This window comes from Myodes glareolus, chromosome 22 (assembly GCF_982192425.1).
Source record: "Myodes glareolus chromosome 22, mMyoGla1.1, whole genome shotgun sequence".
Classification (NCBI taxonomy): domain Eukaryota; kingdom Metazoa; phylum Chordata; class Mammalia; order Rodentia; family Cricetidae; genus Myodes; species Myodes glareolus.
The window spans coordinates 37,783,456-37,811,237 of record NC_142047.1 but is presented as its reverse complement, the minus strand read 5'-3'; the positions used below and the strand labels follow the sequence as shown (position 1 = coordinate 37,811,237).

General features: G+C 43.8%; 1 protein-coding gene across 1 annotated transcript; it reads right to left on the bottom strand.

Moving 5' to 3' along the window:
* Positions 1 to 587: 587 nt before the first annotated feature.
* LOC125402466 (ATP-dependent RNA helicase DDX19A) lies at positions 588 to 23,714 on the bottom strand. The gene is made up of 12 exons (XM_087900361.1): positions 23,557 to 23,714; positions 21,132 to 21,180; positions 17,920 to 17,970; positions 16,276 to 16,411; positions 10,066 to 10,158; positions 6,650 to 6,752; positions 6,160 to 6,274; positions 4,730 to 4,907; positions 4,174 to 4,411; positions 2,554 to 2,716; positions 2,001 to 2,192; positions 588 to 1,604 (listed from the first exon to the last, which is right to left on the bottom strand). The coding sequence occupies exons 1-12, from the start codon at positions 23,611 to 23,613 to the stop codon at positions 1,543 to 1,545; spliced, it is 1,437 nt and encodes a 478-aa protein (XP_087756487.1). The 5' UTR covers positions 23,614 to 23,714; the 3' UTR covers positions 588 to 1,542.
* Between the last annotated feature and the right edge of the window lie 4,068 nt (positions 23,715 to 27,782).

The window sequence follows — 27,782 nt, the reverse complement described above, 5'->3', positions numbered from 1 at the left end:
TCTACAAAGTGAGTTCCAGGACATCTAGAGCTACACAGTGAGACTCTACTTCAAAAAATAACAAAAAAGGGATATTACGAATGGCGGTAAAAAGACATTTTTTATATTACTACAGCAACAAATTGATAAGAACTTTTGGGGCAGGCTGAATTAGTGATGAATTATGACTTTAAATGTTTCCATGCTGACCCAAGAAGTCTATATCCAGGAATGTAAGAGCAGTTCTCACCATATCCAAGATAGAGCTTGAGCTAGTCACTATGGCACTATGGGTAATGGGACATGCTAGAAATCCTTTCACTGGGGAATGATAAAATATATGCCAGGGTGGCCATGCTGGCACACATAGACAGAAGGACCTCCCACACCAGGTGACAGATACTTTCCAGAGTGAAATAGATGTATGTATATGCGCTGAAACCGCCAAAATGCCTATAATTGAATCATCAGGTTACAAAGTAGTATGGAATGTGTGCGTGGAATGCTCACACTTATCCCAAATGAAAGCAGCCATGGAGAAGACAGAAGAAACACTGGGACATGTTGAGCAAGCAGGAAGCTATGCGTGTCTCAAGTAAACACAGCACTATCACACACACTTTTTAATGCGCATATATTAGTCTAGTAAGCATAAAAATACAAATAACAAACCATGATTAGTAAATTGCTTCTCATAATTATTTTAAAAATTTCTGAAAATGATGTGTTATCACTGTGTCTTATCTAATCTTATTCATACAATGTATGAAGTGATCCATAAGTCTGCTAATGGCATAATGAATATTTTTTGTTTGGTCATAACTTCCTTTCTAAATTGCCGTTGGCATGAAATCCCATGGATTAGAACCAAACAATGAGCCAGGTCCAGAACAGATGGAGTGGAAGTGAAGGGAAGACAGGCCCCATCTGCAGTGGGGTTGTCTACCCAATATACCAATCAGTCTCCCTTGTGAGTCTGTGATTTTACTGACTTCCATCTTGTCTGCCAATCTGAAGAATAAAGCAGCAGCCAAGATGCTCACCAGAAGGAAGAGAGAAGGAGCTATGGGAGGGATGGGCACTCAGGACTCTACTGGCACTATAAAAGGCATCTACGCTATAGCCAGGGTTCTCCTGGTCTCTGAACCTTTTTCTCACAACCATACTGCCATAGAAGAGACAATTGTGGCTTTAAAGGGAGATAGAGCTGAGGACTATGTTTTGAAACAAGGTCTCACTTTGTAGCTCTAGCTGCCCTGGAACTCTGAAGACCAGGCTGCCTGGAAATGACAGATACTCCTGCCTCTGCCTCTCAAGTGCTGGGATTAAAGGGCTGCGCCACCACGTGCGTCTAGGACTATTTTCTAAACTGCAAAAATTCTCCTTGCATGTCCCCCCACTGTTTGCACAAATCTGTCAGTTTCAAACGTAATTCTGAATGAGGTAGGTAGTCTCTACTCAGGTCTTGGTCTTTGAGGTGCCTGTCAAGGCCTATGCCATGAAAGCTCTAGGCTCCCAGGCAGGGACAGTGCTGAGGGTGGTGCCAGTTGCTGGTGAAGCTTCTCAGTTGGCTATTTTCTCAATCTCATCCAAATCGTCTGTGTCCAATCTTTCTATCTTCTTATCTGAGGGAAAAAAGATAGGAGGACCACTGTGGGCTACCATGGAAATACAACGGACGTCACCCAGAGCAGCATGGCAGTCGGGGGAGGCGCCTCGCTGTGGGACAGTGATGCTTCCTCCAGGCACAGGGCAGGCTTCCCGAGTCTGAGTAGCTGGCAACAGGGCCCAGGTCACTGACACTGACTTCCCAGGGAGGTTGTCAGGTCCCCCTAGGCAGGTGTCAGGGCGCTGATACTCCAGTCCCTGAGCCCTGAATGTGCAGGTGCTCCCCCTGACAAGGCCCAGGTGGAGCAGTTTATGTAGGGACACAGCCCACACTAGGGACAAAGGAAACCTCCCCTCTGCCACACTCCCCCCCTCTGAGAAGAGTTCCAGGCACAGCCAACTCAGGGACTCACTAAAATGCTCCTGGATTCTGTTGAGGATATTCATGCTGTGCTTGCTGTCAACCATGTTTACAGCCAGACCCCTCTTGCCAAAGCGGCCCGTGCGCCCGATGCGGTGCAGGTAGGTCTCATTGTCCGGGTTCCCGTCCTTGTCCACAGGAAGGTCAAAATTGATGACGACAGACACTTGTTCAACATCAATACCTGCACAAAGAGGTTGGAGGGAGGGAGGCAGACAGGAGAAAAGGGGGCCACAGTCAGCCACACACACCCACTTCTACTGGAGACATGGCTTGGGCTGGTCATGTCTGGGCTATGGGTACTAAAGAGGACGCCTACAGGATGGTAGCCTCGGCAGAAGAACAAAAAGCAAGTGTCTGGAGGCCTGAGTTTCTTCACACTAAGGCGGGAATGCTGGCTTCCTCCCAGTGGTTCTTCCTGCCCAAGGGGAATCGGTCTCTCCTACAAAGGGACGCCCCTACCTAAGGCCCTCCCACCTCCATGAGACCACGGATACAAGCACTTTCCTTGCTCAGAGGGCCTGGGACCCCAAGTCTCTGCTCACCACGGGCACACACGTTGGTGGTCACCAGGACCTTCTCTTTGCCTTCTCGGAAGCGCTCAATCACGGCCGCCCTCTGCTCCACCATCATCTCCCCACTCAGCAGAGCCACCTGGTGGCCCTCCTTGGAGAGCTCTGCTGCCAGCCAGCTAGCTGTTTTGCGGGTCTGGGGAAGAAAACAAACAAAAAGCCCCACAAACGTTTAAGAAATATTAGTACCTAGAGGGACTACTGAAGACCCAGAAGAGTCTATCTGAAACTTACCAGCTAAACATCAAGTATGCTAAAACTGTTACTCTGACAGCACAATAGCTAGCAAAAATACCACCTGGGGACCAATTTCACAATGTTCCTACTATAAATGACCCAACTTGGGTCTGGTGAACCAATCCAATTTGGTACAACACAAAATTAATTTTAAAAATTCACCTATGGGCTGATAGATGACTCAGGGATTAAGAGCACTAACTGCTCTTCCAAAGGTCCTGAGTTCAATTCCCAGCAACCACATGGTGACTCACAACCATCTGTAATAAGATCTGGAGCCCTCTTCTGGCCTTCAGGGATACACGTAGGCAGATGCTGTATACATAATTAATAAATAAATCTTAAAAAAAATTCACCTGTAATTCTAGCACTTAGAACACTGATGTAGAAATACCTGAAGTTGACAGCTAGCCTGAGCTATATTTTGAGACCTTATCTCAAAAACAAAAACAAACCTAAATAGGTCACAAAAGTGATAAGGGAAATCAGAAATTCTACAAGACTATTACTTCATTATCCAGATTCCTGGAGCTGTCCAGGTTAGAGTTTGATATGCTCTGTCAGAGACACGAAGGGATGGTTCTGAGAAAGGGTAGTCTCAAGCGACTAAACTACTGAATGCAATAAGCAATCCTCAGGTTTAACATAAGGCAATAAATAAGGGGCTGAAGAGAACATGTTGCAACTTTAATCCCAGAACTAGAGAGGCAGAGGCAAAAAGATCTGAGTTTGAGGCCAGCCTGGTCGACACAGCATGTATCAGGACAGCCAGAGTTGTATTGAAAAACCAAACCAAAAAAAAAAAAAAACAAAAAACCTAAAATAAAATCACAGTGGGAAGAAGTCTAAAACTAACAGAGGATGATGTCTTATTCTTTTGTTCCTAACTATTTTTTAAGGCTTGTTTGTTTGTTTGTTTATTTATTTATTGTTTACAGTGTTCGGCCTGCAAGCCAGAAGAGGGCACCAGATTTTATCACAGATGGTTGTGAGCCACTATGTGGTTGCTGGGAATTGAACTCACGACCTCTGGAAGAACAGCCAGTGCTCTTAACCGCTGAGCCATCTCTCCAGCTCTCCTAACAGTATTTTCAAGTGCTTCTTCCTGTGACAATTTAATCATCAGCAACTTCTTTTAGATTTTTCTCAATTACATATCCCCTACAAATAGATATTGTTCTTGCAATGCTGTGTTAAAACTATGTAACTCCAGAAACAGGGCTATCAAAGAAACCATCTTCCCCATTCCCACAAGCCAGTTCCTTGCCACACAGAGAAATTGGTTCTCTTGAGCAAAGAAAGTGGGGCTGAACGAAGGAAGGGCAGTGCATCCCCTGGAGGGCAGCAGCTACTCACATGGCAGAAGATCATGGCTTGGGCGATGGTGATGGCCCCGTACAGGTTGCACAGGGCCTGGAACTTCTCCTCTCTGTTATTGCAAACGACATAATACTGTTTGATGGTGTCCAAAGTCTCCTCTTCACGCTTAAGTTTGATGATGTTGGGGTCTGGGACCACCTTCTGGGCAAACTTCCACACTGAATCTTCAAAGGTGGCAGAGAAGAGCAGCATCTGGCAGTTTCTGGGCAGCATCCTGCAAGTGGAGGCCCAGGCACTTTGCACAGCTTCAAGCTTTTTGCCAGAAGGAACACAAGCCCAGCCTCCGCAGCCTGGATGGGCTGCAGCCCCACAGGCTGAGTGGGATACAGAGCATCCTGAGGAGGGAGGAGCAGACCAAGTGTGGCACTGGGCTGAGTGAGGGTCCCAGGTCTCCCTTCTCATCCCAGGCTGGGAGCATGCTGAGAGCGGTTGTGGAAATGGCCCACCACACAAATACTGCTGCACAGAGCAGAGCAAAGAACCCAAAGATGCAAGAGGAGGCTTTGGAGGTTCCTCCTGGTCCAGTTCCTACCTCTGGATGCGGATGCTCTGGTCTTGGTGGCCTTGAGTTGCTATCATCACGTCAGCCTCGTCCAGAACAAACACCTTGATCTTCTTGGGGTCAATGAACTTCAGCTTAGAGCACCAGTCCAGGACGGTCCCGGGGGTGCCTATGACAATCTGCTCACTGACCTTCTGACCTCTGTCCACTGTGGAAAGACATGTTTTCTTCAGGTATTATAAAGGAAAGCTAGCTTTGGAAATAAAAGTCTTACACATCCTCTCAGACTGTCAGAACAAATCAATTCCAGATTTCAAAACACATGTGAGGGGGCTGGAGAGATGGCTCAGTGGTTAAGAGCATTGCCTGCTCTTCCAAAGGTACTGAGTTCAATTCCCAGCAACCACATGGTGGCTCACAACCATCTGTAATGAGGTCTGGTGCCCTCTTCTGGCCTGCAGACATACAGACAGAATATTGTATACATAATAAATAAATATTAAAAAAAAAAGACATACCTACAGGCAGAACACCAATGTGCATAAAATAAGAATAAATAAATTATTTAAAAAAAAAACCGTATGGGAGGGCTGGTAAGATGGCTCAGTGAGTAGAGTTCCTTGTTCAATCCTGATAACTACACGGTGGGAGGGAAGAACTGAGTGCACAAGTTACCTTGTTACAAGTTATCCTACACACACAGTGTGTAGGATACCTAGTTACAAGTTATCCTACACACACAGTGGCTACCACACCCCCACCACATGAATAAAACACACAAGGGTCATCCTTAATTAAGCCTTGCTTTCTTCAGCTGTGAAATAGAACACTGGTATAGAGCATTGTAGACAAAAACGTGCAAGTTCTTTCCTTTCTCCTAAAATCTTTGAAATAAATTTTAATGGGGGAGGGGCAGTGTTTTGCATGCCTGGTGCCTTCAAAGGCCAGAAGGGGCTCCAGATCCCCTGGAACTGGAGCTACAGACAGTTGTTAGCTGCCCCATGCGGGTGCTGGGAAGTGAAGCCCGGTCTTCTGAAAGAACAAGGGCTCTGAACACCGCAGCCCTCTCCCCAGCCCTCTCCTAACCTGAACATCATGCGGTGTTTCTTTCACACATTCCCATCCGCCTTCCATGTAGTTCACTTCTTTCCTCCTACACTGGCAGCTCAGTCAAGGATCCTGGCATAGACTTTGTTCTGCTTTCTGGCCTACAGACATTTATTCTTCTTGTATAGCTGGTCTTCCTAAGGTCAAATCTCTATCTTACAGTGCGCGCACACACACACCACTACTCAGAAACTTCAGCTGACTCAAGTTGAAACTGATATAACTGTTTATAAAGTTACTAATGCATGCACAATAACCTTCCATTATGAGAGAATAATCATGTTGTCAGACATGGTAGGCCAGGCTTACAATTCCGAGATCTCTGTTTAAGTTTCACCTCTATTTATACTCACATTTATTGCCTCTAACAGCGTAAGCTAGCTTCAGTTCTGGATGAAATTTGCCCATCTGCTCAATCACTTTTCCTGTCTGAAGTGCCAGTTCATATGTCGGGGATAGGCACAAACACTGGCGGAGAAACCACAGATGAGTTCAATCACAGACAACAGGCCGAATTAGGCCCACAAGCATACCAATGCTATTACCTCTTGAAATAGTGCAGGGGACCTGCTCCTCAAGCAGACCCACCGCTCACCTGTATACAAATGCCTCTGTAAGGAACCCTGCCCTAATGAGAGCCCAGGGTCGGTATTAGTGGAGGCCTTAAGAAACCATCGCTTAAAGTTGCTGTCTCCAAGAGAATTCTGCCCTGTCAAGGCCTGAAGCACTAAACTGCTCTGCAGGAGCCAATGACTAAGGTGCCGATGACAGTCAGACTTCATCACATGGCACTACTTCATCTCAGGGCAGGCAAGCCAGAGCCCACGGGCTTCTAACACTCACCTGAGGGTATCCGTCTGCTGGTTCCACTCTGCTGAGCATAGCTAAAACAAAGGCGGCTGTTTTCCCAGTACCAGACTGAGACTGGGCAATCAGGTTCTGTGGGCTGCATTGACAAAGAACAGAAATAATTTAATATTGGAGCAAGGTGTGGTGATCAATGCCTTTAATCCCAGCACTTAGGAGTCAGAAACAGGTAGATTACTGAGTTCAAGAGTAGCCTGGTCAACAGTAAGCTGCTGGTCAGTCAGTGCTATATAGTGAGATGCTCAAAAAAAAAGTTAATATTGGTTAAACATAATGAAACATCCTGGGCTGGAGAGATGGCTCAGAGGTTAAGAGCACTGGCTGCTCTTCCAGAGTTCAATTCTCAGAAACCACATACATGGTGGCTCACATCCATCTATGAGATCTGGTGCCCTCTTGTTGCATGAAGGCATACATGCAGGCAGAACACTGTATACATAATAAATAAATAAACCTTAAAACAAAAATCAAACATAGTAAAACTATGCTGGGCAGTGGTAGTGCACACTTTTAATCCCAGCACTCAGAAGGCATAGGCAGATGGATCTCTTGAGTTCGAAGTCAGCCTGGTCTACAGAGTTCCAGGACGCCAGGGTTACATACACAGGAAAAACCCTGTCTTGAACTATCCCCTCCTAACACCCCAGAAAAGAACTAGTTCAGGACAGTTAGGATTATACCAAGAAACCCTGTCTTGAGGAAAACAAAACAAAACAAAACAACAGCAACAAAAAGCAAACCAACCACACACAAAAAAATAATAAAAAGACAAAAAACAAGTAACCAAACGCTGGGATGTTTTTTCTTAGAATGAATCTTTCTCAAGTTTCATCATATTATCTATGTTACTGCACTGAATAGAAATTAACATTAAGGATGCGAGGTGGTGATGCACGCCTTTGATCCCAGCACTTGGGAGGCAGATGCAGGCGGATCTCTGGGAGTTTGAGGCCAGCCTGGTATTCAAGAGCTAGTTCCAGGTCAGGCTTCAGAGCTATAGAGAAACCCTGTCTCGAAAAAAAAAAAAAAAAAAAGAAAGAAAGAAAGAGAGAGAGGGAGGGAGGGAGGAAGGAAGGAAGGAAAGAAAGAAAGAGGCTGAGCTAAAAATGTTACACAAAATATAGTCTAGGCTTTAAAAATATGCAAGCTCCATGGGCTTGATGGGCATGTGCTGTGAAAGGGTGGGAGGGGACCAGTGTCCATCCTCTCATTTTGAAACCTCAGACTATGTGAGCCACAGTCCTCAGCCCAAAATGCTTGAGACGTTAAACTAGGTCATTTGCTACTTTACTAATAAAAACAATCTGGAAAGGGGAGAAGGAATTAATAAAACCAACTATAAACCTTAAAAAAAATATGCAAGCTACCCTTCAGAGCCTTAGATAATTGCACACAATGAAAGCACAAAGATACCTGAGGAGATAACAGCCAATCTCAGGGTGGCATTTGCTTCAGAGGAGGTAGGCAAAGGGGTGGGAGGGGAGGGTTTATGGGCAGTTCCACATACAACTGGACTAGTGTTATATTCTAAAGCTAGAGAGATATTACTGGTATCTTCTGTATACTTTCTGTTGCAGAGCTCAAAAACTTCAACGTAGTATTTTTGGTAATTATTTTATGTGAATGAGTTTCACACACATGTGTTCCTGTGCACCGCTTATATTATAAGCCTCTCAGACTAGAGTTAGATACATGGTTGGGAATCATAATGTGGTTTCTGGGAACTGAACCTGGATCCTCTGGAAAAGAAGCAGGTACTCTAACTGCTAAGTCATCTCTCTAGCCCCTCCAAATAGTTTTGAACCAAATTTGTTTTTGTTTTTGAAGAAGGAGAGACTAAACCGAGTCATCAAGAATGCCAAGCAAGGGTCAGGAATGTTAGCACACACCTTTAACCCCAGCACTCAGCAGGATGAGGTAGGCAGAACTCTGTGAGCTTTGGGTCAGTCTGGTCTACACAGCCAGCTCCATGTAGGCCAATACTAAATAGCGAGACACTATCTCAATAAAACAAAAATGAATGGATGAATAAATAAATAAAAAAAAAGCCAAGTAATTGCTCTACCATGAGGTACATTCCAAACTCTGAAGTAATTTTCAAATATTGTTTCTGGATTTATTTATTCATTTATTTAATTTTGAGACAATATCTCACTGCAGTCTAGTCTAGACTCTTACACCAGTCTCCCAAAGGCTAGAGTAATCCAAAGGATTACATGGTGTGATCCACCATATACCCAACTCTAAAATAATATCTAAAACATAAGAAAAAAATTTAAAACACAAAATTTTAATAACTGTCTAATAAAACAGTGGCTCTCAACCTTTGGGGTTCAATAGTCCTATCATAGCGGTCGCCTAAGACCACTGGAAAACACAGACATGTACATTACCATTCATAACAGTAGCAAAATTAGTTAAGAAGTAGCAACAAAAATAATTTCATGGTTGGAGGGGTCATAAAACATGAGAAATTCTATAAAAGGGTCACAGCATTAGGAAGGCTAAGAACCACTGGTCTAAAATAAAACACTATTTATTTTTGCTGATAAATGGAAACAGTAAGAATTGTGTCCATAGAGTTGTAAGAGTTAGCTCAGCAGTTAAGGGCACTTTTTGCTCTTCCTCAGGACCCAAGTTCTGTTGCCAGCATTTATGTAGGGTAGGGCTCACAACCACATGTAACTCCAGATCCAAGAGATCCAATGCCCACTTCTAGATGCTGTGGACATCTGTATTCACACATGCACATACCCATACACAGATAATACATATCTATATACACAATTATAAATAAACTTTTGTAAAAAATGATTTATATTTTTATATTCAGTGCATTGGTGTTTAGCCTGCATGTGTGAGGGTGTCAGAGCCCCTGGAACTGGAGTCACAGACAGTTGCAAGCAGTTATGTGGATGCTGGGAATTGAATCCTGGTCCTCTGAAAGAGCAGCCAGTAGTCATAGTCACTGAATCATCTCGCCAGCCCCTAAAAATAAATCTTAAAAAATACATTTACATAAAAAAGAAATGTGAGTCAGTCGGTGGGGGGCGCACGCCTTTAATCCCAGAATTTGGGAGGCCGAGGCAGGATCTCTCTGAGTTTGAGGCCAACCTGATCTACAGAGTGAGTTCTAGGACAGTTAGGGACACACAGAGAAACCCTGTATTGAATGCAACAAAATAAACAGACAAAAAAAAAAAAAAAAATGCAAGAAAAAGAAAAAAAAAAAAATGGCAAAATCCATGTGGTTTTCCCTGTACTTCTAAAGCTCTTTTCCTGAGAAGGCAGGTTGTCCCAGACAGCCTGTTTGTGCCCAGAAACAATAAAAGGCATCTGTGAAACACTTAGTTAAACCAACTCTGAAGAGGTGCAGCGGGGTCTGTACTCACGGTTCAGCAAGCATCATGGGCAACGCATTCTCCTGGATCTTGGATGGTCGATTGAAGCCCATGGCATAGACACCTTGGAGGAGCTGCGGTTTCCTGGGAGGCGAGGTAGAGACGAGGTGGGTTTTTAGCATTAAAATGTTTTTAGACATCTTATCCTAGATCTAACAAGACATGCTGCTTCCTATCTCAATCAAACTATTATTCTAAAATTTACATTTATTTATTCTCTATGTATACTTTTTGTTGTTGATCTTTGGTTTTTTGAGATAGGATTTCTCTGTACAGCCCTGGCTGTCCTGGACTCACATTGTACACCAGGCTGGCTTCAAACTCAGAGATCCGCCTGCCTCTGCCTCCAAAGTGCTGGGATTAAAGGCATGTGCCGCCATGCCTAGTTTGCCTAATTTTTTAAAACTATTTTTATTTCTTGGAGACAAGGTCTCCCTATGTAGCTCTGGCTGTCCTGGCATTTACTACAGTCCATCCTGACTCATCTCTTGAGTGCATCACCACAGTTATGCAGTACCAGGGCTTTGTGCATGATAAGCACTCTACCAAGTCAAGTACACTGCTATCCTAAAAGTCTTATTTTTTTTTTAAGATTTATTTATTATGTATACAACATTCCTTCCATGTATGCTTGCATGCCAGAAGAGGGCACCAGATCTCATTATAGATGGCTGTGACCCACCATGTGGTTGCTGGGAATTGAACTCAGGACCTCTGAAAGAGCAGTCAGTGCTCTTAACCTCTGAGCCATCTCTCCAGCCCTAAAAGTCTTATTTTTTGGTTCAGATGCCAAAATTGAGCCCCAATTTTGTGTGCCCAGCTGGACTAAAAAACAGGGCAACCAAAAAAAAAAATATAATTAAGTCAGTTTCTTTGGTAACCAGGTAAGTGTGGTTATTTAGACAGATGTGATTATGTCTAGTCAAAAATCAAGACTAGATTAAGAGACGTGCCACATCATGCTTGTTATCACAACACTTGGTAGACTAAGAGGACTGCTGGAAATTCTAGGGTAGCCTGGGCTACTGTGCAATATTCTCAAAAAACAAGACTAGAAAAGCACCAACTTCTTAATTTGTTGTTTGCTTTTTTTAAAAAAATATTTATTTATTATGTATACAATATTCTGTCTGTGTGTATGCCTGCATGCCAGAAGAGGGCACCAGACCCCATTACAGATGGTTGTGAGTCACCATGTGGTTGCTGGGAATTGAACTCAGGACCTTTGGAAGAGCAGGCAATGCTCTTAACCGCTGAGCCATCTCTCCAGCCCCTTGTTGTTTGCTTTTTGTCCCCACCTCAGAGTGCTGAGATTACGGGCCCGCACCACTACTTTTGATTTATGCAAGGCTGGCGATTGTACCCAGGGTTTCAAGCACTCTACCAATTGAGCTACATTCCTAGTCCTGGCAACAAGCTCTTAATCAACTACATAGCAAATAGCAATTAATATTACATTTATATTGTGTTTACAGTAAGTTCTCTATTACCCCTACATTCACAAAACATCTAATAAAACCCACACAACACCTTTTACTTATCTTTAACGTTTATGCATTTATCATTACCGTGCCTATGTGCACGACACACCTGTGAGTGTGGGTCTCACCTGCTGTGGCCCATGCACATGTGGTGGTTACAGGACAACTTTTAGGAGTTGGTCCTCCCCTTCTACCATGGATTCCGGAGATTAGACTACGGTTATCAGCTTGCACAGCAGTGTCTTTTATCCACTGAGCCATCTCGCCAGCCCAGGGGGCTTTTTGCCTTTGTTTTTTAAAGGAAAGAGTTCACATAATCCAGGCTGGCCTTGATCTCACTATGTTGCTTGATCCCTGATTATTTACCTCCACCTCTGTCTTGAGAGCCTGGATCACAGCATAGATGTTCAGCTTTTCACAGAAAAGCTAATAGCTGGGCATGGTGTCTCATCCAATAATCCCAACACTTAGAAAGCTCAGGTAAAAGGATTGTTTCAAGTTGCATACTATCCTGGGCTACACAATGAGTTCCAGGTCAGTCTAAGCTACTGAGTGAGGCTTTATCTTTTAAAAGGGGGAGTAGCGGAGGACTAGCAAGATAGCTCAGTGAGTGAAGGCACCTGCTACCAAGCCTGGTTGAGTTTGATCCGTCAGATGGACCCACATGGTAGAAAGAGGGAACTGACTTCCGCAAGTTACCCTGTAACCTCTGTACATGCACACACACAATTAATGCAATAAAAAAATTAAAAGACAAAGGGGCTGGAGAGATGGTTCAGCAGATAAGAGCACTGGCTGCTCTTCCAAAGGAGCTTGGTTAGATTCTCAGCGCCCATGTGGCAGCTCACAACTCCAGTTCTATGGATCTGACCATCCTCACCTGGCATCTAAGGGAACCAGGCATAAAAACGTATGTGGGCAAAACACCCACACACATAAAAATGAGAATTTTATATTTTAAATAAATGCTAAAGGAAAAAAAAATAGCCAGGCAGTGGTAGCGCACTCCTTGAATACCAGCACTCAGGAGGCAGAGGCAGGCAGATCTCTGAGTTCAAGGCCAACCTGGTCTACAGAGACAGCCAGGACTGTTACACAGAGAAACCCTGTCTCAAAAAACAAAACAAAATAAAAAAGCCAAACCAAATTAAGAAGTTCTCTAAGTCTTCTCCACCTCTAAAAAGCAAACTCTTCTGGCATATGTAGGTTCTCAGACACAAAATCTTTTAGTATTTTCTATCTGGTAACAAAGACAGCCTCTAAGTTGTTTTTTTTTTTTTTTTTAAAAGTTACTACCTAATCAGGATTCACCAACCCAAGAGGTTCCATTGGTTCATTAGTTTTTTTGCATTTCAAATCTTTAAGTATAAAATAATCCAAATAGGGCACGGTGGCAAACACTAGGTGGACTTAGTGTTTGAAAGGGTGTGGAGATGCCAGATTCCCAGCTTGCTGGCCAGCCATCTAGCCAATAGGTAAGCTATGAGTTCAGTGAGAGGCCCTGTCCAAAAACAAGGTGGGAAATGACAAGAGAAGACTCCCCAACATCAATCTCTGGCCTCCAAGTGTCTGCACATGTATTCCCATGACAAGTATACAAACGCAAGCCCCACAAAGAATGAGAAAAGCCCAAACAACAAAATAACCCAAGTACTCTATGCAGTCTGGGTTCCATCCAGCTACCTTACAATGAACAAATAAGAGAAAACCCGCCAAAGAGGACAATTCAAGCTCCAAGCACTAGCTCAGATCTGTAATGGCAGCACTTGGCTGGCCAAGGCAGGAGGATCTCCGTAAGTTCCAGGCTAGCCATGTGGCTACATAACTCGATTCTTTCTAAAACAGTCGAATTGAGAGAGCAAGTCCTTTAAATGAAAGGAATTTAAACTGCTGAGCTCAGAAGAACTTGCTCAACTGATTACACCTGTAATCCTAGCACTTAGGAGGCTGAGACAGAAGGATCACTGAATCCTAGGAGTAACCTACACTACCACCGCCTAGTCCTTAGTTACCTCAGGCTAGATAGTGAGACCTTAAAAAAAAAAGGGGGGGTGGGGGTGAGGGCTTGGAGAGATGGCTCAGTGATTAAGAGCACTGGCGGCTCTTCCTGTGGCCCTGAGTTCTGTCCCCAGCAATCCCTGGCGACTCACAGCCATTTATTTACTACAGTCCCAGGAGGTCCACTGCCTTCTTCTGACCCCCACCTCCAACAGCACACAAATGGTGCACACACATTCATGCAGGCAAAAGCACTCATGCAAAAAATAAAATAACTAAAATAATTTGTTTTTCAGGATGTTTGTGGTCCATCACTCAGGAAGACAAAGGCAGGTGGATCTCTGAGGTTGAAACCAGCCTGGTCTACAGAGTGAATTCTGGAACAGACAGAGGGACACAGAGAAACCCCATCTCAAAAAAAAAAAAAAAAAAGCAACAGATGATTGATGAATAAAGCCTTTGACAAAGGAACACTTTAAAGTCTAATTTCCTGAAAAACCTTAAAAGTCAGACTTAGACTTTAAGGGCTGAGGATGTAGCTCAGTTGGTGGAGAGCTTACTCTACCAACAGTTCCAGAATTGAATGAACCAGGCCTGGTGGCACATTCCCCGTCAGCCTAGCATATGGCAGGTAGGGGTAGGTAGGTCAGATTATCCTCAGTGAAAGGGAATTTGAAGCCAGCATGTGCTATATGAAATTCTTATCAACAAATGGGTTTTGTTTTTGTTTTTTTTGTTGTTGTTGTTTGATTTTCGAGACAGGGTTTCTCTGTAGTTATTGGAGCCTGTCCTAGAACTAGCTCTTGTAGCCCAGGCTGTCCTCGAACTCACAGAGATCCGCCTGCCTCTGCCTCCCAAGTGCTGGGATTAAAGGCGTGCGCCACCACAGCACAGCCAAACAGTTGTTTTTTAATAATAAAATATGATTGTGATAAGATAGCTCAGTTGGCAAAGTGCCTGCCACACAAGCATGAGGGCCTAGGTTTAAATGTCTAGTACCCACGTTAAAAGCCAAGGGGAAGTGGTACAAGCCTGTAATCTCAGTGCTAGTGGGGGTGGAGACAGGAGGATCCCTGGGACGTCGAGTTCAGTGGATGTCCTCCAGGTTTCTCTCTCACACACATAGTACTGGACATTTGGCAGTCTTAAGCAGTCAGTGCAGTGGTGTCAACTACAGACAATGCTTTGTCTCCTGCCAAATAATTACATACAGAAAACCCCTTCTGAGAGCCAGGAAGTCATAAGCGCTCCTTCCTTCAAAGCCTGGCCCGTCGCAGGTTCTGCTGCACTCCAGGAATCCAGGCTCTTTAGACACTTTCTAAGAAGACTAATGTTTGTAAACCCTGTGGTCACCCAAAGTTCTTACCTAATAAGACATGTTCCTGACATACAGAAATCACCTGACAGTCAATATTTTATTCAAAGTTCTAAGAGTATTTAAAACAAACAAACAAACAAAGCCTTTCAGCTATGCTGACTGACTCTGTAGCATTTCAGCCTCTATAAGAAAACCATGTGCCGTGGTGCACACCTACAGACCCAGACACCCACGAGGCTCAGGTGGGAGCCAGGTGTCCAAGGCTTGCAAGGTACATAGTGAGATCCCACATGCACGCTGTAACCCAGGCAAATCCTGAACTTCTGATCTCATACTTCGAAGCAGCTAGATCATGGGCCTACATCACCACCAGGCTACTCTGAGATTAAGTATCCAAAGAAAAAGGGTAGCAGAAAAAAAAAAAAAAAAAAAAAAAAAAGAAGTGAGAAGACATTGCTGTAACTTATTCATACAGATTCATCTGTCCCAGGCTGGCCTCAAACTTGCTCTAGTCCAGAATGACCTTGAGGTTTTTTTTTTAATCCTCCTGCTTGTACAATCTCCCCAAACGCTGGGATTACAAGTGTGTCATCTAATGCCTGCTTGGTGAAGTGCTAGGGCTCAAAAACAGGACCTCATATTTGCTAAGCAAGTACTCATTCTACTACAACCCTTGACCCTCCCACACTAATTTTTGAATCATATAGACTATTGGTTTGTGGATTTTTTTTTTTTTTTTGAGACAGGGTTTTTCTCCGTAGCTTGGCTGTCCTGGAATTCATTCTGTAGATCAGGCTAGCCTCGAGAACCACCTGCTGAGATTAAAAGTATGTGCTACCGGGGCTGGAGAGATGGCTCAGCGGTTAAGAGCATTGCCTGCTCTTCCAAAGGTCCTGAGTTCAATTCCCAGCAACCACATGGTGGCTCACAACCATCTGTAGTGAGGCCTGGTGCCCTCTTCAGGCCTGCAGGCATACACGCAGACAGATACTGTATACATAAAAAAAAAAAAAAGTATGTGCTCCCACCATCCAGCAAATCATGTAGATTATTACCTACTCAAATACGTAAATATGATTGAAAACAAAACAAAAAAACAAACCTTTTTTTAAAGCCAAAGTTAAAGTACAGAAGAATGTAGCACGGGCTGTTTTAGAACTTACTCTGAAGACCAGGCCTGCCTCTGCCTCCCAAAGCCGTGTGCCACCACCACCAGGTTTTAGTTGTTGCTGCTGGTTTTGAGACAGGATTTCCCTAAGTAGTTCTGACTAGACTGAATTCACAGAGATCCATCCGCCTCTGCCTACTGAGTGCTGGGATTAAAAGGCCACCATGCCCAGTTCAGAGATGCTTTTTCATTGGGACTGGGTAAGTTAACAGCTGTTCAAAGCAACGAATACTCACAGACGAAGCTCTTCGAAAGACTTCACTGAGTAGAGAGGCGAGCTTGGGTCCCTCTGCAGGACTTCTACTTGGTTGGTGTTATCCACAAGATTGCTTCTGATGAGCTTGTTGAGTAAAGACTGAGCAGCTCTGTCCTCTGTCAGGAGGAAAGCAGACTTTCTTCACCCACACGAGGCAAGGCCACCCTTGAGAAAATACTGTCTCCCCATCTCCACATCATCCTAAGTTCCTTGCAATGAACAAGCTATTCGTTGTTCTAAACCTCATTTTTTGTAGTTGCCCAAATAGCTGAGACTGCAAGTACATGATGCTCCTTAATCACCCTACCAGCTATAGTGGCACACTTTTGCTTTCTGTTTCCCAAGAACTGGGGATAAAACACAGGGCCTAGCACACACAAGAAATGTGTTCTGCCCTTGAGGTGCATGTCAAACTACACGCTTTGTATGTGCATAATGTGTTTATATGAGTACAAAGGTGTGCATGGATACTTGTGCACATGAGTTTGGAGGTCAGAGACTGAGATCATGAATCTTCCTCAACTGCTCAGTCCCCTTATTTATTTTTCTTTATCTCTCTTTTATTTTTTGTACTCCAAGACAGGGTTTCTCTGTGTAACAGCGCTAGCTGTCCTGAAACTAACTCTGTAGACCAGGCTGGCCTCAAACTCAGAGATCCGACTGCCTCTGCCTCCCAAATCTGAGATTAAAGGCATGCACCACCACTGCCTGGTAGCTGTCCCCTTATTTTTTGAGATGAGGTCTCTCAATGAGCCTAGAGTTATTTTAGACTGGTTCAGCAGAAAGCTCAGGATCCCCCTGTTGTCAGACCACCCCTCCACCATCAGAGCTAGGCTCACAGATGCATGCTACTACTCCAATTTACCGTGTGGTACAAACTGGGGGTACAAACTCAGGCCATGATTTTATGGGGGGTGGGGTACTTTACTGAATGAGCCACCACTTTCCCAGATTTGACACACCACTGTTGAAGACATTTTTTTGGCTTCAAGGACAACACACTCTTGTTTTGCAATATTATTTAAAGATGTGTTACATTTGCTTATGCTGTGGCACTTTTGTTTAATGATGCAAAGATGTGTCGCATTCCTTTATGTTACATTTGTTTAACTCTGTCAAGCTGTGTTACTTTGCCTGCCTAAAACACCTGAATGGTCTAATAAAGAGCTGAATGACCAATAGCTAGGCAGGAGAGAGAAATAAATGGGGTTGCCAGGCAGAGAAAATAAACAGAAGGAGAAAAAGAGAAGAGGAAGGAGTGAGGAAAAAGAGGAGATGAGGATGCCAGGGGCAGCCACCCAGACACACACAGAATAAGAAGCAAAGAAAAGAGATACAGAAATAAGGAAAGGTAAAAGCCCAGGGCAAAAGGTAGAGGGGCTAAGTTAAGAAAAGCTGGCTAGAAATGAGCCAAGCTAAGACCTGACATTCATAAGAAGGAATACGTCTACATGTGATCATCTGGGGCTGGGTGGTGGGACCCAAAGAGCAAAGAGCAGGAAACCACTGCGCACTCCTCATTTTCCCTCACTTCCTGTCCTCACAACTCAAGTGGCTCCAGCTCCACGTGGCCAAGTCCAGGGCACAGCAAGGCTCTCGCCAGAGAACGTCAAAGAACAGTTACCTTTCTCTTCCTCCTCAGTCTTCTCTGCAGAGGCGCTGGTTTTGATAACACCTGCACAAGAAAACAGCTGTCATCAGAAAGGCAAACACTAAACTAAACCCACCTACAGCTTGGGACAGCATATATATTAACAATGAAGTGAACAAATTAAGGAACTGGCTTTTTTATGTTTAATAAATTTTATGTTTATGGAGCATGTTCAGAGAATAAGAAAAAAACTTATATTTAAACTTAGAATCACAAAAATATTTTATTTCTGACTTAGTTATCCTAAAAAACAGCAAAGCCTTACATATCAAATTCTATTCCCTATTTTTTTTTACCTGTAAGACTAGAAAAACCCAATCTGACTAAACATTTTGTGATTAGACTGTAGGGTTAACAGACACTTTCAGGCTGTCAACAGAAATATAAAATTGTAGAGCACTTGCATGGTGGTGAATATCTATAATCCCAGGACTAGAGAAGTAGAAGTAAGCTCACTCATGAATTTGAGGTTAGCCTGGTCTTTATATAAATTCTACATTAGTCAAGGTTATATACTGAGACCCTGTTTCAAAAAACACTAAAAATAAAACAATCTTATGGAGGGTACTTTATGTTTCGTTTTTGAGACAGGGTCTCATGTAGCCCAGGCTGGCCTGGAGTGGCAAGGAATGACACTGAACTTCTGATCCTCCAGATTCTACTTCCAAGGGTTTAGATTACAAAGAAGCATCAACATGCTTGGTTCATATGGTACTAAGAATTGGATCCAGGTTCCTGCATGCTATCGAGCAGCCTACCAACTAAGATATATCCTCACCACCACTTTGAAAATATTTGTAAGACAGGTGATGGTAGCGCAACCCTTTAATTCCAGCACTTGAGAGGCAGAGGCAGACAGATCTCTGGGAGTTCAAGACCAGTCTGGTCTACAAAGCGAGTTTCTGGACAGCCAGGTCTGCTACACAGAGAAATCCTATCTTGAAAAGCCAAGATGATGATGATGATGATGATGATGATGATAAAAGGTAAAAACTAAATAACTGAGTAAAAGTATTTGCTGCCAAACCTGATGATGACCTGAGTTCAATCTCCCGGCAGACACAACCAATGCCTTTAAGTTGTCCTCTGACCTCCAAATGTGCACCATGGCATGTTATCACTCACACACACATAGCATAATAGAATTTCTTAAAAGACTTATTTTTGTCATAATTATATAATGTCTAAGCACATGAGAGCAGGTGTCCTTAGGGGACAGAAAAAGGAGTAGTTATAGGATGCTGTGAGCCATCTGATGTGGGTGCTGAGAACAGAATTCACAGAGATCTGCCTGCCTCTGCCTCCTGAGTGCTGGAATTAAAGACATGTGCCAACACCACCTGGCTCACAATTTTTTTTCAAATGCTTATACTCTTGACCTAGCAAATCTATTCATGGTAAATTATTGTAGAAACACACTGCACAATATAAAGTATTTAAGCCCATGGTTATTCTGAGACATACTGCTTCAAATAATATCAAATTGAAACAAACTCTAGATGACTGATTAATGATGTATCAACATAATGCAATATTGTGCAGGTCAATATGGAGAGCATGTAAAGTTAGACTGTTGCATGGAAAAAATCGGGAATACTGTGCATTATCTTGTCACCTCTCAGAGGTAAGTGATAGGGAGAGAGGAACCGGAGAACAGAAACAATGAAAATATGAATCCCTATCTTTATTTGCCTTATATAAGGAAACTGGAATATTAAAAATTCACTGCCAGGTATAGTAACACAAATTTGTAATCCTGGCACTTGAGATGCTGAGGCAGGAGGAATGCTATGAATTCAAGTCCAGGCTCAGCTACACAGCAAGACCCTGCTATCAAAAATAAATAAATAACGAATGGACTTAAACAAGTAAGCCAAATGAAACTAAAGTAAAATGCCACTAACAGTAGCTACTTCTGTGTTACGGATTTAACTGAGTATTCCTAAAATTCATTTATCCTGTCCTGATCCCCAGTACCTCAGGAAGGAACCTTATTCTGAAAATGGGGTTAAGCATGTCCAACTCCAATACTACTGAACCTATATAAAATGGGGAAACCTGACTAGTCTAAAAATAAAAATAAAAAGGGGAACCTAGGACAGAGCACTTACCTCAAATGTTTGAACTCTGAGTGTGGCCCTCAGCATTTCCAAACATTCGATCAATCAATTAATCAATAAACAAAGGAATGCTATTTAGAAGAACACTAAGAGATCTGGGTAAAATCATTAAAATCCAAGGAACACTAAAAACTGCCAGCAAAAACCTGGAATAAGGTCTTTCTACAAGACCTCAAAAGCAACAAACTTTGTTGACACCTTGATCTTAGAATTCTAATCTCCTGAGCTTTGAGACAATAAGCTACTGTCGGTTGTTGCTTTGTTTGTTTGTTGAGAAAGGGTCTCGTTTTGTAGCTCTGGCTGGCCTCTAACTCAAATCTTCCTGCCTCTGCCTCTTCTGGGAATAAAGGCTTACACCACCACACCTGGCAGCTATTATGGCTTAAACTACCCACCTTGGGTTCCTTGTTAGAGGTGCCCAGCAAATGAACACAAGTGGGCACAGGAACAATAGACACGGAGCAGTGTGGAAAGGAGGCCTTGTACCTTCTCATACTTTCTGCGCTTTGTTTGTTTCTGAAGCAGAGTTCTGCTATAGTCCTGGGATGGAGTAGAAGAGGTGGCCTAAAAAACTTCAACAATTCTCCTGACCACAGGAATCACGGGGGTGTGGGGGGGTGATGAGCCACCATGCCTGGCCTGAACCTAGTCAGGCTTCAAAGATTTTAATATCAAGTAAACAGGAACGCAATCCAACAGTGGCATATGAGTGTTTTGTTCTGTAGACAGGGTTTCTGTGTTAGTCCTGGCTGTCCTGGAACTCACTCTGTAGATCAGGCTGGCCTCACACCCATACCTCTACTTGCCTCTGCCTCCCGAGTGCTGGGATTAAAGGTGTGCACCACTACCACCTGGTTGTGACTTTTGTTTTTAAAGCATCAGGAGCTTGGAAAATCTGGAAAACATTCCCTCTTCAGAAATATCTGCTAATTCCTCATTTGGGCTCCGTCCTAGACTGACATCTGCCGAGCGGCTCTAGCACAGGCCCACTGCTCACTGCGCGGCAAGCAGCACACACCCGCAGGATCCAACTCTGTACCTCGTCTGCAGTCCCCAGTGACTCACCATTCGTGTCTGCTTGGACCTTTTCTTCTTTGATCTGCAAACTGCTCATCTGAGTAAGAATAAAAGAAAACAGTAAGCAAGAGAACCAACCAAGGGAGGCAGTGGGGCTGCCTGGTGAGAGGTTAGAAGAAACTACTGCAGAGCTGGCTGGGGAGCTAGTTTGTTCGGAAGGGCTAAAAGCCTGGGCAAAAACATCTCATGTTTCCTGAGCAGCATAAAAAGAGGAGGTGGGCATGGATTAAACATAACGGTATAAGGAGAAACAGGGAGGAAGCCTTTGAGCATTTGTTTTTCTTCTGACTTACACTCTTTCTAGAATATATCCAAGTTTTTGTTTGTCTGAGTCTGAGTGATGCTAGCAGGACACAGAACTTTGTGTCCTTAGTGGCAGGCAGGCTACCACTAAACCATGCCCCAACCTCTTTAACCCTATTAACAGCAAATAAATTATAGTCCTCTATCTTTTCAACCACCTGCATGGTAAGTTAGTTTAAAATGTATTACAATGAACTGAGTGCAGTGAAACAGGCCTTTATCTAGCACTTGGGGAATGGAGGCAGGAAGAACCAAAGTTGAAGAGTCAGTACCCCCATCAAACAAACCCCACAGGATTTTTCTGTGTAGCTTTGGTACCTGTCCTGGAACTAGCTCTTGTAGACCAGGCTGGCCTTGAACTCACAGAGATCCGCCTGCCTCTGCCTCCCTAGTGCACAACCACCGTCAGGCTGAGTTGTTGGTTTTGTAAGACAGGGTCTCTCTACATAGCCCTGGCTGTCCTGGCATTCACTCTGTAGACAAGCCTGTCCTCAAACCCAGAGATCCACCTTCTTCAGCCTCCCAAGAGCCGAGATTAAAAGTGTGAACCACTTAGCATGAACTGTTATCCTTCCTGGAACCACTGTACTGCTTGCTCTCAGATTTGCTATACTTTGCTAAATGTGTGTCTACAGAGGTGAAAGTGTATGTGTGTTGGGGGGGGGGTGTGAAGTATATCTCAAGGGGATTTACATCAGCCTTCTGATAAGCAGAATGGCTAGGTCAATATCCAGGATGTTTAGGTGGTATTGATGATATTCACATCATAATGAGATTAGGGATATACTTTGCTTTTACCCCCTGCAGTGCAGGGTTAAAGTCCAACCTAGGGCCTTGTTCAAGCTAGGCAAGTGTGACTTACAAAACTAAGTCCCCAGCTTTGGTTAGTACACTTAAAAAATCCAGAAATGTGGGTACGGTGGGACCTTCCTGCAATTCCAGATAAGACAGGAGGGTTACTGAAGTCCAGGGGTTTGAGGCTAGACTGGACATCAGTGTGAGATACTCTTTCTCAAACACACATAATTAAATTGAAAACAATTCCCAGTCACTATCATTTAGGGATAATTTCATACCAAACATCAAATTTGAAGTTTCAGCCTGGGACTCATAAGATAGCTCGGTGGGTAACTTCATGTCCTCCAGCCTGATGAACTGAAATCCATCCCACACACACATGCATGCTTAAAACAAACATACATACACAAAATACAATTAATGGTTTAAAAAATAAATACAGGAGCTACAGTGATGGCTCAGTGGTTAAGAGAGTTTGCAGAAGTCCGGGGTTTGGCTCCCAGCACCCACAGAAAGGCTCACATCAGTTTCTATCTCCAGATCCCTGGAATCCAACACCCTCTTCTAACAAACTAGGTCACAAAAGATGGCACAGATACACATAAAACAGACATAAGTAGATATTAAAAGAAAGTAATTGAGGCCACCCTGAACTAAATAGTAATCTGCAGGTTATCTGGTCTGTCTCAAAAATAGAACAAAGGCATCAAATCTCTAACTCCAGAGCTTAAGAGGGGGCAGAAAGATACCCGCAATTCTGAAGGCTAGCCTCAGCTACACAATAAGACAGAAGCCAACCCACACTAAATGAAACCCTGTCTCGAACGCACTACCATCACCACCATAAAAAAGTCTTTAAAAATGAAACTAAACGTCACTAAAATATTAACTAAACAGTTTGTATTTGTAGTTACGTGGTGCATTAAAGCAAAGCAAAACAAAACCCGTTGTTCTGGAGAGCTACAAACTGCCAACCACATTAAGCATGAATGTAAGAACTGTTAGGTGAAAAGAGGCACAAACGCGCTCAAAAACTGCCCCTTAGCAATGAAAATGATGCCATTTGTTATGAAAGGTCAAGAGAAAGCCAGTTTGGGGCCTCGCACACATAGTGAGGACAGAGTCACCACGGGAAAAACTTCAGTCCACTCGGATAAGAAACTCGCAGCGGGTTTTCTGCGCTCTTGGAGCAAATCAGCACTAAGCAATTGCCCGCGGCAAACTCCAGCGGCGCGCGGGCCGACCCGACTCGGAGGTCTCCGAGCTGAAGTCGGCAGCCGCCCAAGTCCCCTAACCCCGCCAGGCAACTGACCGACTTGACAGCGGCTTCCTGCTGGTCCACCGCCAGGGCCCAAGAGTCGGTGGCCATGGTCCCCAAGGCGGGAGAGACCTGCAGAAAGGTTCCGGACCTCGCTAACGCCAGCCCGCGCCAAGCACTACTCGGGAGGAGCGGAAGAAGATGTGCGCGGAATTGACGTCAGTTCCTGTCCCGCGCGGTCGTCTCCCAACCTCGCTCCACCCCGGCGTGGGTAAGCAAGCCTACTTGGCTAGGTGTGGTCTGATTGTAACTTAACGCCCCAGAGCTCGGCAAAGAGTAACTTAGTATTCACTGCATCTCTTCGTTTCCCACTAAAATAGTTCCTCCCTCTTTTTTGGTTCGTAACAAAGTTTCTTGCAGTTAGCTGCCTTGAACTCGGTTTCCTCCTTCGCTTCTCAAATGCCGAAATTACAAGCGATCCGACACCTTCTACCGGCCTTTGCGGTCACGGACACAAACATGTATATACGTAATTAAAAATAAAATGAGCCGGGCGGTAGTAGCACAGGTCTTTAATTTCAGCACTTGGGAGGCAGAGGCAGGCAGATCTATGAATTCGAGACCAGCCTGGTCTACAGAGCGAGTTCCAGGACAGCCAGAGCTACATAGAGAAACCCTGTCTCCGAAAAACAAAACAAAACAAACAAAAGAACTCATCTTATACAATACATTTGAATCATTTCTCAGCATCCCTTACGTCATCTCCATTTAGTTCTCAGCATCCCTATGTCATCTCCATTTCCCATTTGAGAAAACTAAAGTTAGAGAAGTTAATTCTGACATCACACACCCTAAACAATGGATAAATGTGACCATTGATTTCAGGACAACTCAGTACTACAGCACAAGCCCAAAATCCGAGTTAGTTTTCTTCTTACCAATTCAATAAGCATGCATCTTAGAACCTTGCCGGTGTCTGACTGACCAAAGGCAAATGATAGAACCAATAACCAGAGGACAATGCTCCTTTCCTGGGTACTTCTTACCTGCTACTGGGCCTAGAACTGTTACTGAATCACCGGCTGGGATGGCATTATCAACTATCCTGAACTCACAGAGATTCACCTGCCTCTGTTTTTCAAGCACTGGGATTAAAGGTATGAACCATCACACCCAGCAAGTTCTCTTAAGCTTTTTATAAAAATATTTACTTTTCTGTGTATTAGTGTTTCTGTCTGCACTTATGTTTGTGTGTCAGATCCCCTAGAACTAGAGTTGTAACTCTGCTATGTCGGTGCTGGGAACTGAACCTGGGTCCTCTAGAACCATTGAGCCATATCTCCAGTCATGAGCTTTCTAAGGATACAGGACCTGTAAGAGCAGGACTAACAGGCTATCCTCTACTGTGCTTCCCAACTCTGCTGCACGGCAGGGCTCCTAGTCCCAATTCTTTTCTTGCCCCACATTCACATCAGCTAGGAGCCGGGAGAGGGAAATTTCTACTCGCCCTTTAAGTTTGGCAGTTTTTTTCAATTTTTGCTTTTTGCTTCAGGTTGGGTTGGAGGATGTGAAAAATGAGAAATGAGGAAGGAAAATACAGAAGGCCATCAACTTCTGTGATGACAGGACAGAAGTGGAGCAGTGAGGACCCCTCATCAACTTCATTTTGTATTTGAACCAAAAATGCTGTGTTTTTTATTTTTAGATCCACTCTCACTTTGACCTCACAGTCCTCCTGCCTCAACCCTTTGACCATTGAGATTATAGGCTTGTGCTACCAAGTACAGCTAAAACTGAGTAACTCTGGTTGGCTTGGAACTATGTAGACTAGGTTGGCCTTAAAACTCTTAGAAATCCACCTTTGGGGGTTGGAGAGATGGCTCAGTGGTTAAGAGCATTGTCTGCTCTTCCAAAGGTCCTGAGTTCAATTCCCGCAACCACATGGTGGCTTACAACCATCTGTAATGAGGTCTGGTGCCCTCTTCTGGCCTGCAGACATACACACAGACATATTATGTATATGTATACAAATACATAATAAGTATTTTTTTTCTTTTTAAATTTTTTTTATTTATTATGTATACAATATTCTGTCTGCATGTACGCCTGCAGGCCAGAAGAGGGCACCAGACCTCATTACAGATGGTTGTGAGCCACCATGTGGTTGCCGGGAATTGAACTCAGTACCTTTGGAAGAGCAGGCAATGCTCTTAACCACTGAGCCATCTCTCCAGCCCCCATAATAAGTATTTTAAAAAAATAAATTCACCTATGTCTGCCTACTGAAAAATTAGGATTAAAGCCACTGACACATCTGACAAGGCACTGTATGAGAAGACCTGCGGCACAGCTATGGACAATTGAGCTAAAGACTTAGTATTTTTTTGGTTCATGGACAGGAAGCAAGAATCATGTTGAATTGTAGGTTTCTAACTTGAACAATAGGCAACTGTGATGCCATTTTGTGAGATCAATTTGGAGGAGGAACTCGGAGCAGGGTTCAGGGTTTGGGCAGTTGGTGTTTGCTAGGCTTCATGCTGTTCATAGTAACAGAACTAGAAAACATCCCAGGATAAGCAGCAGTTATTTCTCCTACCGTAGAACTCAACCATCAGGTCTTGGGATAGATTTGGGGGATTTCCAGCAGATAGGGCCACAGGATTGAACAAGGTTGTCTGTTGCAAGAGGAGGAAATGACCAGACACTGAGGCATAAGGAGGTGAATAAAAGCATTAAGGAGCCTGCGACATGGTCAGAAAAAAACAAAAAGTGAGTGTGTCCCAATGGTAAGCACTAGAGTGTCTCTAGTTCCTAGAGGAAGTTCTGTTGAATACTGCTGAGAAATCTAATATGATAGAAAGTGTGCTCCAGATTATGCCTGCACAGTCTATCAGTGTTCTGGGCAAAGGACACTTTTTCAGGAGAGCTGTGGGGAGCAGAACTACAGAGGATTAGTACTGGAGGCCAATGCATCAAATAAACTCTTGTAAACCTTGGCCATAACAAGTGTTGGAGCTGGGTGGGGTGCTGTGCACTTGTAATGGAAACATTTGCAAGTGGAAGGAATGCTGCTGAGTTTAAGGCCAGCCTGACCTTGTCTTGATAAAATGGGCACTCAAGAGATGGCTCAGTTGTTAAAATCACATACCTCTTGCAGAGGACCTGGGTTTGGTTCCCAGCTCCATATGGTGATTCGGGATTGTCTGCAAGGAGAGTTCTAGGGATTGGATGCCCTCTGCTAACCTCCACAGGCACTGCAGACATACAAGCAGACAAAATATCCATACACATTTTAAAAACTGTATTTATTTAAAATGACAAGCAAATCGTAAAAAATTAAAATCTGTGTGTGGGTATGATGAGGTCTAAAGACAACTCCCCGAGGCAGGTTTTCTAACTTAAGCTTTTATCCACTGAGCCATCTCACCAGCCTTATCTTGATAACTTCTATGCATATTTAGCAGCTACTGCTGCCAGACAGCAAAATGCACACACACACACACACACACACACACACACACACACACACACACACACACAAACAGGTTCATTTGGCCACATAACCATAACCTGAGTTGTCCTTTTGTCTCTTACTTGGTTTTTGGAAGCAGAGTTTTTCTATGTGTAGAGTCCCTTCCAGTATAAACGGGGAGGTTAGCCCTCAGGAATAACAACCTAAACTCAGTAGACTGTTCTGAAACTGAAGAATTAGAATGCTGGAAAACACACCAATAAGGATATGAGAGAATAGCAAAGACTGAAAACAAGAGCCATCTGCTAGGGAAAAATGTCTCTTACCTTGGCAAAATCTACCCACAGTCCCAGGCTAAAAGGGCACAGAAAGGTCTGCTCTCTCATCCACGTCCCTTGTCTGTCCATGAACTACAGCTAAGGCAAAAGGGTGAGTGTTCCATTCAGACAGCAGTCAGGTGTCACTGTCAAGCTTCACCTAACCTTTTATTTTTGATGAGACACTATTCATGTTGTCCCAACAGTACTCAAACTTTCAGCGATCAGCCCCTGCAAGTGTTAAGATTATAAATGTATGCCGCCACACTCAGCTTGGCCTCAAGACCTTTCCCCACCTTCTTTTCCCATTTCACAACTGAAACTACAAAAAAGCTTTGCACCATGGATTCAAAAGCCAGGGCAGTCTAGAGGCCAAGGAAAGCATGTGCTACCCTCAGGTGTCCGCATTTTCACACTAGGTTTCCAAAGCCGTTGATAAAATATCAGAAAATGAGTGCCTTGGTATTATTGGGTTAATCTCATGTCCCAGG

Bases quoted from the DNA above. Each gene is read 5' to 3' on its own strand.
- LOC125402466 (XM_087900361.1), bottom strand. From the start codon at position 23,613: ATGGCCACCGACTCTTGGGCCCTGGCGGTGGACCAGCAGGAAGCCGCT. The intron at 10,159-16,275 runs GTGAGTATTCGT...CTCGCCTCCCAG, and splicing joins TCTTTCGAAGAGCTTCGTCT to GAAACCGCAGCTCCTCCAAG. The intron at 6,753-10,065 runs GTGAGTACAGAC...TTGTCAATGCAG, and splicing joins CCCATGATGCTTGCTGAACC to CCCACAGAACCTGATTGCCC.